The sequence below is a fragment of the Thrips palmi genome, unplaced genomic scaffold, assembly GCF_012932325.1.
Source record: "Thrips palmi isolate BJ-2018 unplaced genomic scaffold, TpBJ-2018v1 HiC_scaffold_16, whole genome shotgun sequence".
Classification (NCBI taxonomy): Eukaryota; Metazoa; Arthropoda; class Insecta; order Thysanoptera; family Thripidae; genus Thrips; species Thrips palmi.
Genome location: NW_023144625.1, coordinates 6,425,836 through 6,438,512, shown reverse-complemented (window position 1 = coordinate 6,438,512; position 12,677 = coordinate 6,425,836). Strand labels below are relative to the sequence as shown.

Below are 12,677 nucleotides of genomic sequence, written 5' to 3'. Positions count from 1 at the left end.
CAAACATGAAGGCGCATGCTCAGCCCCTTCCCCCTTTTCCCCGCGTCGCAGATAACGCGCGAGAGTGTGTGAGTGAGCACGCGTGTGTGCGCCATAAACATGAAGGGTAACTTAGAACTCAAAATAGGGATTTCAACATTTTTTTATTAACAAAATAAAGGATAAAAAATAAATCTAGGTACAAACTGAGATTGCTTGAAAATGATGTTCCGAATCAAAGTGTTAAGAAGATCACATAACATAAATACATTCTTAATACTATATGATCTGAATGCAAACCTATCAAAAGTAAGCAAATGAAATAGAAACACTGGACAAGGAATATGAAGAAGTGAACATGGCACATTATGCAAACAACAGAGAGCAAAGTAAAAACAACAACATTTATCTGTTGACAATCTGATCACCAAGGAGGTCTAGGTAAGATTAAAATGAAAATTAGGAGAAAACAAACAGCTAACATCATCAATACAATGAGAAAATATTTAAACAAATTATGTGGCACAAGAAAAAAACATGGTTTAATTAACATCCTAAATTTAAGCCCTTATCAGTCGTTTTGTGTACCAAACACATACACATAATTATGTAACATAATTTGCTAAAGTCCAAAGTATTTACAATAAATCATTTTCATCAGTTGATTAAAACCATGTGCAGCCTTAAAGAAATATTTATAAATTTCTTCATAAATCTCTACATACAAACTCAACAGCATTTAAAAGAAATTTTTTCTGAGCACATCATGGCAATGATAAATTGAACGCCAGCAAATTGCACACCAAAAGTCATACCAAGTTTCCATTCAACATTCCACATTCATCATGAATAAGTATTGATCCAAAATAGACCCATTGAGATTTTACATCCAAAACAAATAGAAGCCAAAGGAATTGATCATTGTTTTTGATTATTATCACAGCCCTGATGTCGAATGTACTCGGAGTCTACAGAGTACCATCAACTAAGACACATGACTACATGTTGACAGACCTTCCAAACCTCATGACATGATTAGTTATAACATAAATACACAGAATACAAATTGAGCATAAAAAACAACATAAAAGTCAGACAGTCATATGATTTGGAATATTTACAAAATCCTTTACAGTGATAGTGAGGTTTATTTTAAAAGAAAGGTTAAGACAATAAAAAATACCAGGTAGGGTAGAAACAGCTTTGTCATTTTCCCTTGCCCTTAGAAATATGCAGTCCAGCCAAACACTGTGGCTTGAAGGGCAGAGAAGACCACTGTACTGTGAAACTGCATACTCCATGATGCTTCCCAAAAAAACAACAGTGTTTCTGCTCTACCTGGTACATGTAGCAGTTAATTTGATGACTAAATTTCCTTTACTTATAGTTTTATTCCTTCCCACAGACCATATCCTTACTGATAAGTCAGATAGTAATAAGTAGGATGTGTAAACTATAAAGCTAAAAAATAACATTCAAAACCATTGTTAAGAAATTATATGCAACTTACACTATTGTTATTAAATTATGTTCTTGTCATTTACAACTTAAGTCCAGATGAGCAAATATATTCAAATTTGACAAATACTTTAAAAAAAGGGGGGGGTCACGACTTTCTGTATTTGTTCCTAGAACCTAGCCAAGAGAGCAGAACAAAGGTTAAAAAGAAATAACAACAGAAAAGGTACTAGATACCATCTCGGATTTGAGTGTACCAAAATCAGAATACTGTTACTTTGCCACTTCAGAATCAAGAAGCACAATGACATAGACAAATGTAGGTAAAGCAATGACAAAGATAAAATATCATGCAAAAAAATAAAAGATGTGTCTAAACACACCACTGGGCAAATTGACAGCTCACTGATGATGAACACAAATGGTAATCAACAAAAATGATAGTAACTAATGATAGCAAGTAAGAGTAATACTGTTCAGTTACAAAATTAATTTTCTGTACGTCAAAATAGAGGACCCAATTAAAACCACTATTGAAAAGATCCACAACTAACTATGTTTTCACATGAATATCAACTATTTGAGCTTGTTGCGAGCTTTGATTCGGGCTTGCAATGTGAGTAGAAGGCCAGCCAGCACATCATGATTATGTAGTTTTTTGCCAAACAACAGGCGCTTTACTGAGTCGTCATATGTAAGAAGAGCCATCATATTTTGAAGCAAAAATCCTTGGCAGTACTCCATTAGCTGTGCTGCACTGTAGACCTGAAAAAAAAATTAGATAATAAAAAATAAAAATTTATGTTATGACAACCACAGAAAATCCTATTTCAGGAGTCCTTACCTTTGCATGTATGTACATGGAAACAATATTGTCCAAATCTATCATCGTCGAGCATTGAACTTCACAGTACTGGAGTAATCCATCTAATTGGAAGAAATTGGCTGCTGCCATTAGCTCTAATACATCACTACTGTCGACTTGCAAGTTTTCACATCCACCGTTGTACAAAAACTGCATAACAAGCTGAAATGAAAAAAAAAAAAAAGTTGATAGAAACAAACAGATATTCAAGTCAGATTAATTTTTCTTGTAAGAGATGTTACCTGGAATATGTGGTATCGGATGTCGTTTATTTGAACTACCGGAGGATTTCCCTCGCAAAGCCTTGAGCTCAGCATACCTCGAAATCGAGGTGAAGAGGTAACCAAAACAATTTTGTGTGCATAGAATACTCGTCCCTCAACAAGAAATTGCACATCAGACAATTCTGGGTTATTCACAAACTTTGGGTCAATACGAGTGCCTCCATTTAATGTAGTATCCCGCACTGGTTTGATTGGTTCCCAACCAAAGCAAGTACAAAATATATCCGCCAACAAGAGCGTGGTACCTTCATTCTAGAACATCAAGAAAAAGAAAGATGTGTCAACAATTTATGGTTAAAAATCAAATTAAATGCAATTGTTTTAAGAATCACCTTGCTGTAGCGGAAGATACTAAAGAGCAACGGAAGGCATTCATCTACAAATTGAGTGGAACAATCATCTGGCCACACTTGAAGGAAGTCTTGAAGAAGCTGATCAATCATATGCTCTAAACGAAGATCATCCGCGAGAGCCAATGTGTGCATCCAACAATGCAAAGTCCACGACACACCAAGATTGCGCATATCCAAAGTCATATCTAACCAAAGTGAGAAAAAATATGTTAGAAGCCATACCAAAGTTTCAAATCTGGGAAAGATAAGATAAAATAGAAATCTAACCAAGATGATTGTTTTCAGTGGAATGGTACATGGCTTCTTGCAAGACCTTTATTTGAGTTTTACTGAGTTTCACCGGTTGATTGTTCTCTCCATGCCCGTCGCCACCCTGCAATACAGGGAAAATTCCCAATCAAAAATAAAACTAATGTTTTGTGAAGCCATTGTATAGTTCTTAAAAGTCAGAACAGAACATACCTGCAAACGAGCACCTCGACGATCACTGGTCAGCTGAGAAACACCCTCAGCTAAAATCTCTTCAAGAGAGAGGACCTCCTTGTTATAATGACTTAAGGGATGTGTGAGAAGTTGATGTAAAATTGATCGCTGTCCATGAGCAGCAGCAACAGATATAGCACTGAAATTAAATTGTTAAAATTACAATTTTTCTGTTAAAGGAAGATGTTTGGATATAGATCTCATCAAAAGGTGTCATTGTACCTGTAACAGCCTCTTTGAGCAGCCCCAGAGTAACACAGTGAATCTTTGATCAAAGTTGAAAGGAACGTATGAGCGCCACGGGCCAGAAGCAACTGCACCATCTCTGACATGCCAGCTGCTGCTGCAACCTGCAGAGGTGTTTCTGTGCACTTCTCTTCACTTAATCGGGCGCCTCCTTCCACATGAGCCCCTCGATCCAATAGAAGTCGAGCAATCGCAACATTGCCTTGCAAAGCAGTGTATGTCAGAGCGGTCCAATGCTGAGTTTCACCATTCACTGCTGGGCAGCCCTGAAAATTGATTTCATCATGTTAGACTCATAAAACAATCAAAAGAAACCAGACTGCCTCAGTAGAGAAATTTTAGAACTTACAGATGCACCCTGTGGAGGTGTTTCTGTATCTGGATCAGCCCCAGCCTCTAACAGGAGTCGCACTGTGCCTTCATCACTTCGAATACAAGCCAACATCAAGGCTGTGAGACCCCTCTCATTGACACAGTTGAGCTGTACAAACAGAAACGAGGAAATATATTTAAAAATTACTGAATAACAAGTAAGAGAAAACATGTTGAAAGGCAAAGAAGAAAACAATACCTTAGAATTTGGCAGAAGTTGCAAGGCATGTGGTACCATATCACGGGACCCTGTGCTTAGCATACGGAAAGCTAAATCCAACTTCAAGCGTCTTGCTGTGTCTGAATCATCACCTGGTCTCTTTGGGTAAGCAACTGTTTCCTCCCAACTACAGAAAAATGAAAAAAATTCTACATTAAGGAAAGAAAACATGAACAGAAAGATGGCGGTTGAGCCAGAGCACTCACCCAATTTGCTTTATGGGGCAATCCACGCCGGGAAGCAAAAGCCGCGCTGCCTGCATCACATCATCTTGATCAATGTGAGAGGCATGGCGATGGTCAGCGTGTGCACCAGCAATTCTTAGCCACTCAACCAAAGGAGGCAGAACGACATATGCTCTTTCGTACATCAGCTCCTGAACAGGGGCTTGTTGCTCCGCATGCTCAAGCTAAAACAGAAATTTACATTTTTAACACAATCCAAATTTTAAAAACCAGAATTTAAAAAGAAGATATTATTGTTTCTTATTATTTATATTAATTTACAGATGTGACGCTTCAATACCTGTGAACACCTCATGAAGTAGAACAAGGACTGCACTGCCTGATGGGTCCAGGCTAGTGGCCGACCGATAGGCTGGGTAGGGAGGGCAGCGATCCTTGCTAACAAGTCAGTGAGTTCGTGCACAGACCCAACACAGGTGGTGAGCAACGACTGCTCCGTTGATTTGCCTAAGCTGATGGCGCTTGGAGTATTCCCTGGGGTAGTTGCTGGAGTACCAGGTGTGGACGTCCCCAACATAGTGGTTGTAGAAGAGGACTGAGTGGACTCTGTATTTAAGCTACTGATACTAGCCCACCGGGGAAGGGAAAGCGCCCCTAGACAAGAGATGACGATAAATTTGAGAAAAGAACTCAGCGCATCACATCTTAAACAAGGAAGATAGAGCTTGACTCACCAGATGCTATTCTACCCGCATTTAAATGAGCATAGGGTTGCAAAAGACCCCATAAGTCGCCGTTATTAGCTATGGCATGTTCAAACATAGCAGCAGTCAGCAAGGCATCTACTTTGGCCGGAAGGCACTGAAGCACCATCTCTTCAACCAAGTTTTCCAGCCCAGCAGCTAAATAAACAGCAGCATACCTAGAAAAAAGAAAAAAAATAACATTGGAAGCCAGGAATAGATTTTTTGCTGTTGCATGAAAAGGGGTTCTTAAGAAATCTTACTCGTGAACGAATTTGCCTAGACGAACATCAGCCATCCATCTATGAAACCTTCCAACAGACAGCTGCAAACCTGCTCTACTGGATTTACTTTGTTTAAGCTGGTCACCTGACACAGCAAACATTGCAGCTGATCGCAGGCAGGACTGGTTGTAGGAAAGAGAGAAAGAGGTTGTTATCTAGTGAAATCTAATGGAATAAAAGCTGTCTCACAATTTGAAGCATTAATCTCACTTTTATGCAGGAATCTGCTAGAGCAGGGCATAAAACAATTTTAAGAGCACTTGCAACTTCATGCTTGCTGCACATGTGAAGAGGTCGTGACAGTCTTTGCGCTTCACGAGCAATTCTCACAAGGGCTCTTTGCAGTAGGTAAGATAAACGAGGTATTGTCTCCATCGAGACCCGCTCCATATTTTCTTTCACTCTACCATTTTGGATTACTTTTAAAATATCATGAGTTGACCATGGCAAATGCTGCAGTTCCACCAATCTACAAAAAAAGACATCATATCAATGCACAGCCATTTATTTTAACTTTGTTTCTCTGTTCAATGATCCTACCTGTTGTGAGAATCCACCCACACAAATTCATCAGCACTTGTAACATTGGTGTTGATTGTTTCAAGAGAAGAATGGCGCATCAATCGCCTGACAGCAGGTTCACTACTCTCAGACCCACTGAGACTTGAGTATGTTGATGTTGAGTTTGAAGTGTGGGATCGCATGGTCAGTTGTTGTATGGCAAGCTTTATGTCCTCAAGTCCTGAACCACATGGTACCAGCTATACAAGAGGAGAAAATAAAAACATTAATATTTTCTCTAAAAATAGTAAGCAGATAACCCAGTAGCCAGACTTACTTTAACAGGTGTTCCTCTGTGCCGACTTCGATTTTGAACTGTTTTACGATTTGAACGACTCTGATTGGGCATGACACTTGCAGACAACCGCTCATCTTCAGGAACTGAATTTAAATGGGATCGGTAATGATGGTGGCGATCAACTCGATCAGCAGGTGGGGATGAACTAGTATGTCCATCAGACATGGATGCATGACCAGAAGATCGATTTTCATCTGATGAACTTCCAGCACACTCCTGACGTCGCTGAGGATAGATGACGATAGGACATTAATGGAAGAAGGCTACTTAGAAATACATTCAAGCAAAAATTGTACCAACCTGAAGATGGCGCAGCTCCTCCACACTTAAGTGGTGGTGAGGAAAATTGGCAAGCAAATTTCGTGCTGCTGTGCTTGAATTACTTGCTGTTCCAGTGGGTGCACTCACAGGGACCATGTGGCGAGAAGCATGCCCCGAATGTCCACTGTGACTGGGAGATGTCATTTGATTGGTATGAGCGGTTTGGCCGGTATGGCCCTGTCTCAGTGTCGGTCCAGGCGAGGTGGCGCCGAGATTAATGGGCGTGCTATTGTTGCTGTGACCACTATGGTTGCTATGCACAGTACCCATGTGGTTTGTTGAAGCAGACTTATTACTCAATTTACTGATAGCTGATAATGGTCTCTGTAAAGTACACAGAAATAGAGGCTTTTTAACACAATAATTCAATAATTTGTGGGGTAGAGGGCACAATAACAATGATGAAAATAATAGAAACAGATTCAGCACTATTTTTACCTCCGGTTTCTGAATTTGACGCTGGACCTTGCTGTCAGAGCTTACGCGAGTGCCATTTGTATCTCTTTCAGGGACCATTGGTGTTGAACGCGTCTCCCGGTCCCGCTCCCAGTCTCTGTCCCTCTGCTCACGGTAAACTGCCCCATCATTTGTAGGACTGATGGGTTGTTGCGTTTGATGTAATGGTGCAGGTTGCTGAGGTGACGTTGGTGATTGCATCTGCTGAGACTAGAGAAGAATTGAAAATTATTGATTATCTAAGGAATGGCAAAAAGTTTAATGAGGTAATAGTAAAACGTGCCTGATGTCCTGTGAGGGGACTTGCTATACTGATGACAGACTTGGAAACGATGGGGTTGGCAGGAGTGGGACCGCGGAGGAGTACCGGCGGGCTGGGACTGCCAGTGTTGGGTCCGCTGCCACTGCCACTACTGGGACTTGGCCGGCCGACACCATTGCTGGTCATGCTGATGGGACTGCGATCTTTAGCAGGTATGTCTTCCAATAAATGCTCCTTACTTGACGTATTGCACTGAAATTTAAAAATTTGCAACAGTAAGAATAAAATTTATTTATAAACCCAAAAAGAGGTCTGTGTTTTACATATAAAGCTGAAACATACAGGCATGCTTGATGTTGGAAGCGGTGGAGACACAAGAGCCTTGGGACTGTGTGGGTAGGGACTGTAGCCCGGAGTGCAAAGACCCTCACGGCTTCCATTACCTGGTCTGCAACATGACAAAGTAGTAAACTAATTAAGCACACCATTTAAAAAATGGATCATGAGCTGCAATGGCCTTAGAAAGAATTATCTTTTGAGACACAGTATCACAGAAGAAAATTATTTTAGTTTTGATTAATTTTTTTAGATTTTTTCAAAGGCCACTCATACCGCATTCTGAGGTCTTCCAGGCTGAAAATCCTTGGTGGTTTAGGGCTTCCACTCCCAACCGGAGTGGCACTACCACCAAGAAAAATGGACTCCAGGCTTCCACAGTCAAAGGACATGTTCTCAAAGCCTCCCTCATGATAACTTAAATTGTCTAAACTAACACTTGTTACACCTGTGAGTTCAGGAGGAGTATTTTCACTGGGCAGAACGACATTGTTTAAACTGTCAGTGCACCTTCTCCTCGCCTCCAGAGTGCTCCCAGTTGTTCTATAGGAACCACTTATGCTATAGCTTCTATTAAAACTTCTTTGTCCAAAGCTCCAAAATTTTGACTGACGGCTGGACTTGAGAAACCCATGGAACTTTTCTGGTCTTTTAAGAATAAAATTTTCTGATGCTTGTTTGAAAGATTGCTTCATTTTAGTTTTAGGTTTAAAATCAGCCAGCTCTCTACACAGCAAGCACGGTCTAGTATCATGTCGACAAGCCATCCTTCATTTGGGATGACATCAACTGAGCCCATCACAAACACATCACACTGGAGTCCACTGTATTCCAAGATGTCAGGTGGAGAGGCTTCCAGTAAAACGTATTCACTTCACCAAACATGCACAACCACATTTTCTACACAAAGAGAACGCACTACACAGACACTCCTAAACCAAGCAAAAGGCTATCCGTGCCAACACAGAGCTGCTAGAGCAGCCTCATGACAGACGGGCTGCACAGAGCAGACTGGTCACAGAGAGCTCAACAACAAATGAGCTGCACAAAATTTCACTTTCCTGTGAGGAGGTGGGAGAAAGAGAGGCATAATCAGTTGAGGATGGTCCAGGTGGGAATGAGCTTGCTGAGAGTACAATGTTCCCACAATGGGGCCGCGGAGGGGCGGAGGGGAGCCCAGGTTCCCACCCTCTCCAGTCTCCACGAGCCGTCAATAGGAGAGAAGAGAGAGAAGCCGCGAGGGGCCCAGGCCTTGCAGACTGGCTCATTCCGAGCAGTCTTGCCGTCGCTCTGTCTCTCTCGCGCCCGGGCCCCATGAGTGCGAGAGAGACAGTGCAGACAGTGCGACGGCATGGCGACGGCGGGGAGGGGAAGGGGTGGCAACGGCGGGCACTCCATTCATTAAATCTCGATTCCGGTCCGAGCCAAACCCTGAGCCTGTGCAGTGCGCAGTCACTGCCTCCGAGCTAAGACGCCCGCAGGAGAACATCGACGTGATGGTCGATGGTTCCTTTCGACGCGGCACCCTTCCTCTTCTCCGGGCGCGAACCACGAACCTCCAACCGAAAACCGCCAACCGCAAACTCGGAACCACAAACTGAGCCGGAGCCGGGGTAGCCAGCCGAGCGCTTCCGGGGTCGCTTCGCCTGATTCGCCGCGCTGTCAGTACCGTCAGTACACCCCTTCGGTCGCAAGGCTCCCACAAGTGCGGCGCGACAGAGACCACGCGACGAGACGACCCTTCGGATTGGTTGGGCCCGCAGGCTGCTGCAGGCTGCAAGGCTGGTCAGTGGCCCAGGTCGAGCGGAACGGAACGATTCGCAGCCGGAAACGCGTGTGCAGAAACGCGGAGCCTGGCCGTTGCACCGCCACCGCATGCGTGATTTCGTGCGGCGCGCGGCGCCAAGATGTTCCCAGGAACCGCCGTGTCTTCCCCCACAATGGCACTCCGCAGTCCGCCCGCGTCTAGAGTGTAGCGTCACTCGGCCGCCTTGCTCCGCCGTGCTCCGCCTGGCTTTGCTTTGCTTTCCTGCTTCCGGTGCTGCCACGGAACGGAGAGCCCGACGCAGAACCCATCGGGAATGCCCATCGACAAAGTCACGAGGACCTACACCTCGCGTCCACAACCAGGCTAGGAGAGGAAACATGGACAAGGAAAACTTAGGGCCCACCTGGGTTAGCAGGGTCAAAGAAAGCAGAGGTTCCCACAGGCCTGGAAAGCTACTCCACACTCCTTGTCACTAATTAGACACCTCGAGCATTTATTCTCAACCCTACAGTGTGGTAGGCACACCCACACACAAACACAAAGGCACAGCCTCAGACTCTCTTTTCATTTTATGCCTCTTTTTTGACATAGTGGGGTGAAGTGTCAACCACATGCAACTGTGAGCTGAGGGTTCTTTTAACTTGAAATATTTACCATGCACCTCTTAAGACAATGCAGCTGGTTAGTTTAGGACATAGCAGTTGGATTGGGAGTGTAAAGTCTTACCTCCGAGGTTTTGGACGAACAATATCATGGCTTCCTTCTGTGATGCAGAGAGGGCTCAATGGACTGCGGTAGTGATCCGCATCTTGAAATTGGGGCATAGGATTGTGTGGCACCGGCTGTACAGGCTGCACAGGCCCTACACCACCTTGAGGACTTGCCATTGCGATGAGATCAAGCCCCCCTCCACAGAGTGGCAAAAGGCCATAAGGGCTGCACATACAAATGTACAGAAGTATTAAATAATGGTGTAAAACAAGTGTAACAAAAACATTTTCAGAAACACGAAAGAGTTTTTTTTTCCGGAATCAATCTAATAAATATATACAACTCACCATACGACATTCCTCTATGATAAAATAGGTTCTGCCTAAAATGGACAAAAGAAAATTTTGTCATTAAATGAGAGTTGGTCAAAATTGTGAGATGTCAGAACGATATATTCAGAAAATAATTCACGGACAAAAATTAAAAAACAAAGCACAACAAGACGCAAACGAACTGACAGTTAACATTTAAATTTTTGTTTAGAAAATTTAATAGACATTCAGCAAATCTTTTTATGAGGAAATGTTTTGGGAAAGTCCCGGATTTAAGAAGCATTGAATAGGCTTCTTAGAAAACGTAATCCAATAAACTAAGAGAAGGAGGCCCGAACCGAACATTTAAAAGACTGGCACAGGGACGGCTAACCTCACATTGCCCACGACTAATCCACTTTTCTCCGCTCCCGTGAGAACCAAGCTCGGGCCACAGTGGACTAACGTACTAAACACTTGTCGCACAACACACTCCTAGATCGCAAGCACCCCTTGCAACTAGAAACTAACCCGAAATTCCTTGAGGCCTGCTGAGGAATGCATACATACCATGCAACAAGTGGGTTCGACCTATCCCATATTACTCGATGAAACGCCAGCACTGCGACTCCCAGCACTCGGCCGCACCGAGAATCGTATCCAGTGACGGCAAAATGTTCCAATGCATCAGTTTGTTGACTCGAAATCACAGCGAACGCGTATACACACGCATACAGCGACAGGAATGCACCAAGTCCTTCGCCTCGCTCGGCTCGGAAGCCTATTTGTTTTCACTGACTTATTGTTTTTGTTTTTGTTTGGTCTTTGGCCAGCAGAGCAGGCAGTGTTGCAGTCGCCTTCCCGCTCGCGGCGGCAGCAGCAGCGGTGGTGCCTCGGCGGCGGTGGTGGTGGTGGTGGTGGTGGTGGTGGTGGCAGCAGGAGCCCCAGAGCCCCCAAGCCCCACGTCCGCGTCGCGGCGGTGGTGGAGGCAGCAGCAACACACACGTCGCCTGGCTTGCGTCGCGTCGCGTCCGCGTCGCGTGCCGAGGGCCTTGCTGCTGCGCTTCTTGCACGCCCCGGCGGCTTGGCGGCCAAATGCGCTTAGGGCTTATCTCTGGAGCCCCCCCGAAGTCCGAGGCCAGCACGCGGACGACGAGGCTCGGTGCCGTGCAAATGATATCGCTTCGGCGACGCGCAGGCTCTCTAGCGACGCGGTGCCTCCGGCCGCGGCGCCCCTCGCTCTGTAGAAGTAGGCTACTGGACCATCACGACAGTCCAGTCCAGTCAGTCCACGGCCTGCGTCGGCCCGCCGCGTCCTGGCTGCCCTGGCTCCTAGCTGGGCCGAACCGAACCGAACCGCGCCTGAAACGCCACGCGGCGCCACCGCCAGCGCCACGGCGACGCGAATATCGGAGCGTCGTGGCGAGGCACGCCCGGAATGCCCGTGTGAACGTGGCCACCGCCCCGTGGCGCGGAGCGGCACGGCACGGCGCGAATATCCTCGCCTCCTAGGAGCACTGCCGCCTGCTGCCCCCGTGGGACTTCCCTGGTGCTGTCTCTGCTGCACTAGAATGGGATGGATTGGGCTGCGCGCCGCGTAGCGCCGTGCGGGGAAGGGAAATCCCAGAATCCCAGCGGACTCGTGGGGACCTCAACGCACGAGTGCTCCCCGGCCGGCCGGTGCGGTGCACTGGCAGTCCCTGGTCGCTGGCGTCGCTAGCAGTGGCAGCCGCGGAGTCCCCCGAGTGGCCGTGCACGTGGGCAAACGGGATCGTCATGTGTCATATCAGCGCCACCACGCGCCACCCCGCCCCGCCCTGGAGTGTCATTCCGAACAGGGCCCCGTCGCTGGTCCTTGTCGCACCTCGGCGGGACGCGCCATGAGTGCGAGGCAGACAGAGCGACGCAGCCTTTGTGGCCTGTGGGCTTTAGCGGCGCGGTGGCGCGAGCGAGTGGCGCGGCTAAGTGCTGCCTCTGGCTCCGTGCGCCCACCTAAGTGCGGCCACCGGCACGGCGCGGGGCGCGGGCATGGCGCCACCTCGCCAACACGATCAACAGGCTCGGCCTGGCCGGGCCGCGGAACGGGGCGAGGCAGCCCAGGCCACTCCAGGCTAACTGGAGTAGAGCTGCTGCTGGAGCCGCATGTGTGTGCGTGTGCGTGCGTGTGCGTGTGCGTGCGTG

General features: G+C 46.0%; 2 protein-coding genes across 3 annotated transcripts; both read right to left on the bottom strand.

Moving 5' to 3' along the window:
• Nucleotides 1–124: 124 nt before the first annotated feature.
• LOC117642377 (ankyrin repeat and BTB/POZ domain-containing protein BTBD11) lies at nt 125–11,350 on the bottom strand. Of its 2 annotated transcripts, XM_034380469.1 has the most exons (23): nt 11,067–11,350; nt 10,533–10,567; nt 10,201–10,410; nt 7,713–7,818; nt 7,392–7,622; nt 7,091–7,318; nt 6,632–6,976; nt 6,311–6,556; nt 6,013–6,233; nt 5,683–5,941; nt 5,452–5,594; nt 5,180–5,367; nt 4,786–5,099; nt 4,467–4,669; nt 4,240–4,387; nt 4,018–4,149; nt 3,645–3,934; nt 3,402–3,561; nt 3,207–3,312; nt 2,919–3,124; nt 2,545–2,838; nt 2,282–2,464; nt 125–2,202 (listed from the first exon to the last, which is right to left on the bottom strand). In XM_034380469.1, the coding sequence occupies exons 3-23, from the start codon at nt 10,359–10,361 to the stop codon at nt 2,014–2,016; spliced, it is 4,353 nt and encodes a 1,450-aa protein (XP_034236360.1). In that variant the 5' UTR covers nt 10,362–10,410; nt 10,533–10,567; nt 11,067–11,350; the 3' UTR covers nt 125–2,013. The 2 variants fall into 2 exon arrangements, with proteins under 2 accessions (XP_034236360.1, XP_034236361.1); XM_034380470.1 differs by lacking the exons at nt 10,201–10,410; nt 10,533–10,567 and having other exon boundaries at nt 2,014–2,202.
• LOC117642378 lies at nt 7,825–8,984 on the bottom strand. Its single transcript, XM_034380471.1, has one exon. It carries the CDS (start codon nt 8,471–8,473, stop codon nt 7,937–7,939), a length of 537 nt encoding a protein of 178 aa, XP_034236362.1. The 5' UTR covers nt 8,474–8,984; the 3' UTR covers nt 7,825–7,936.
• Nucleotides 11,351–12,677: the final 1,327 nt, after the last annotated feature.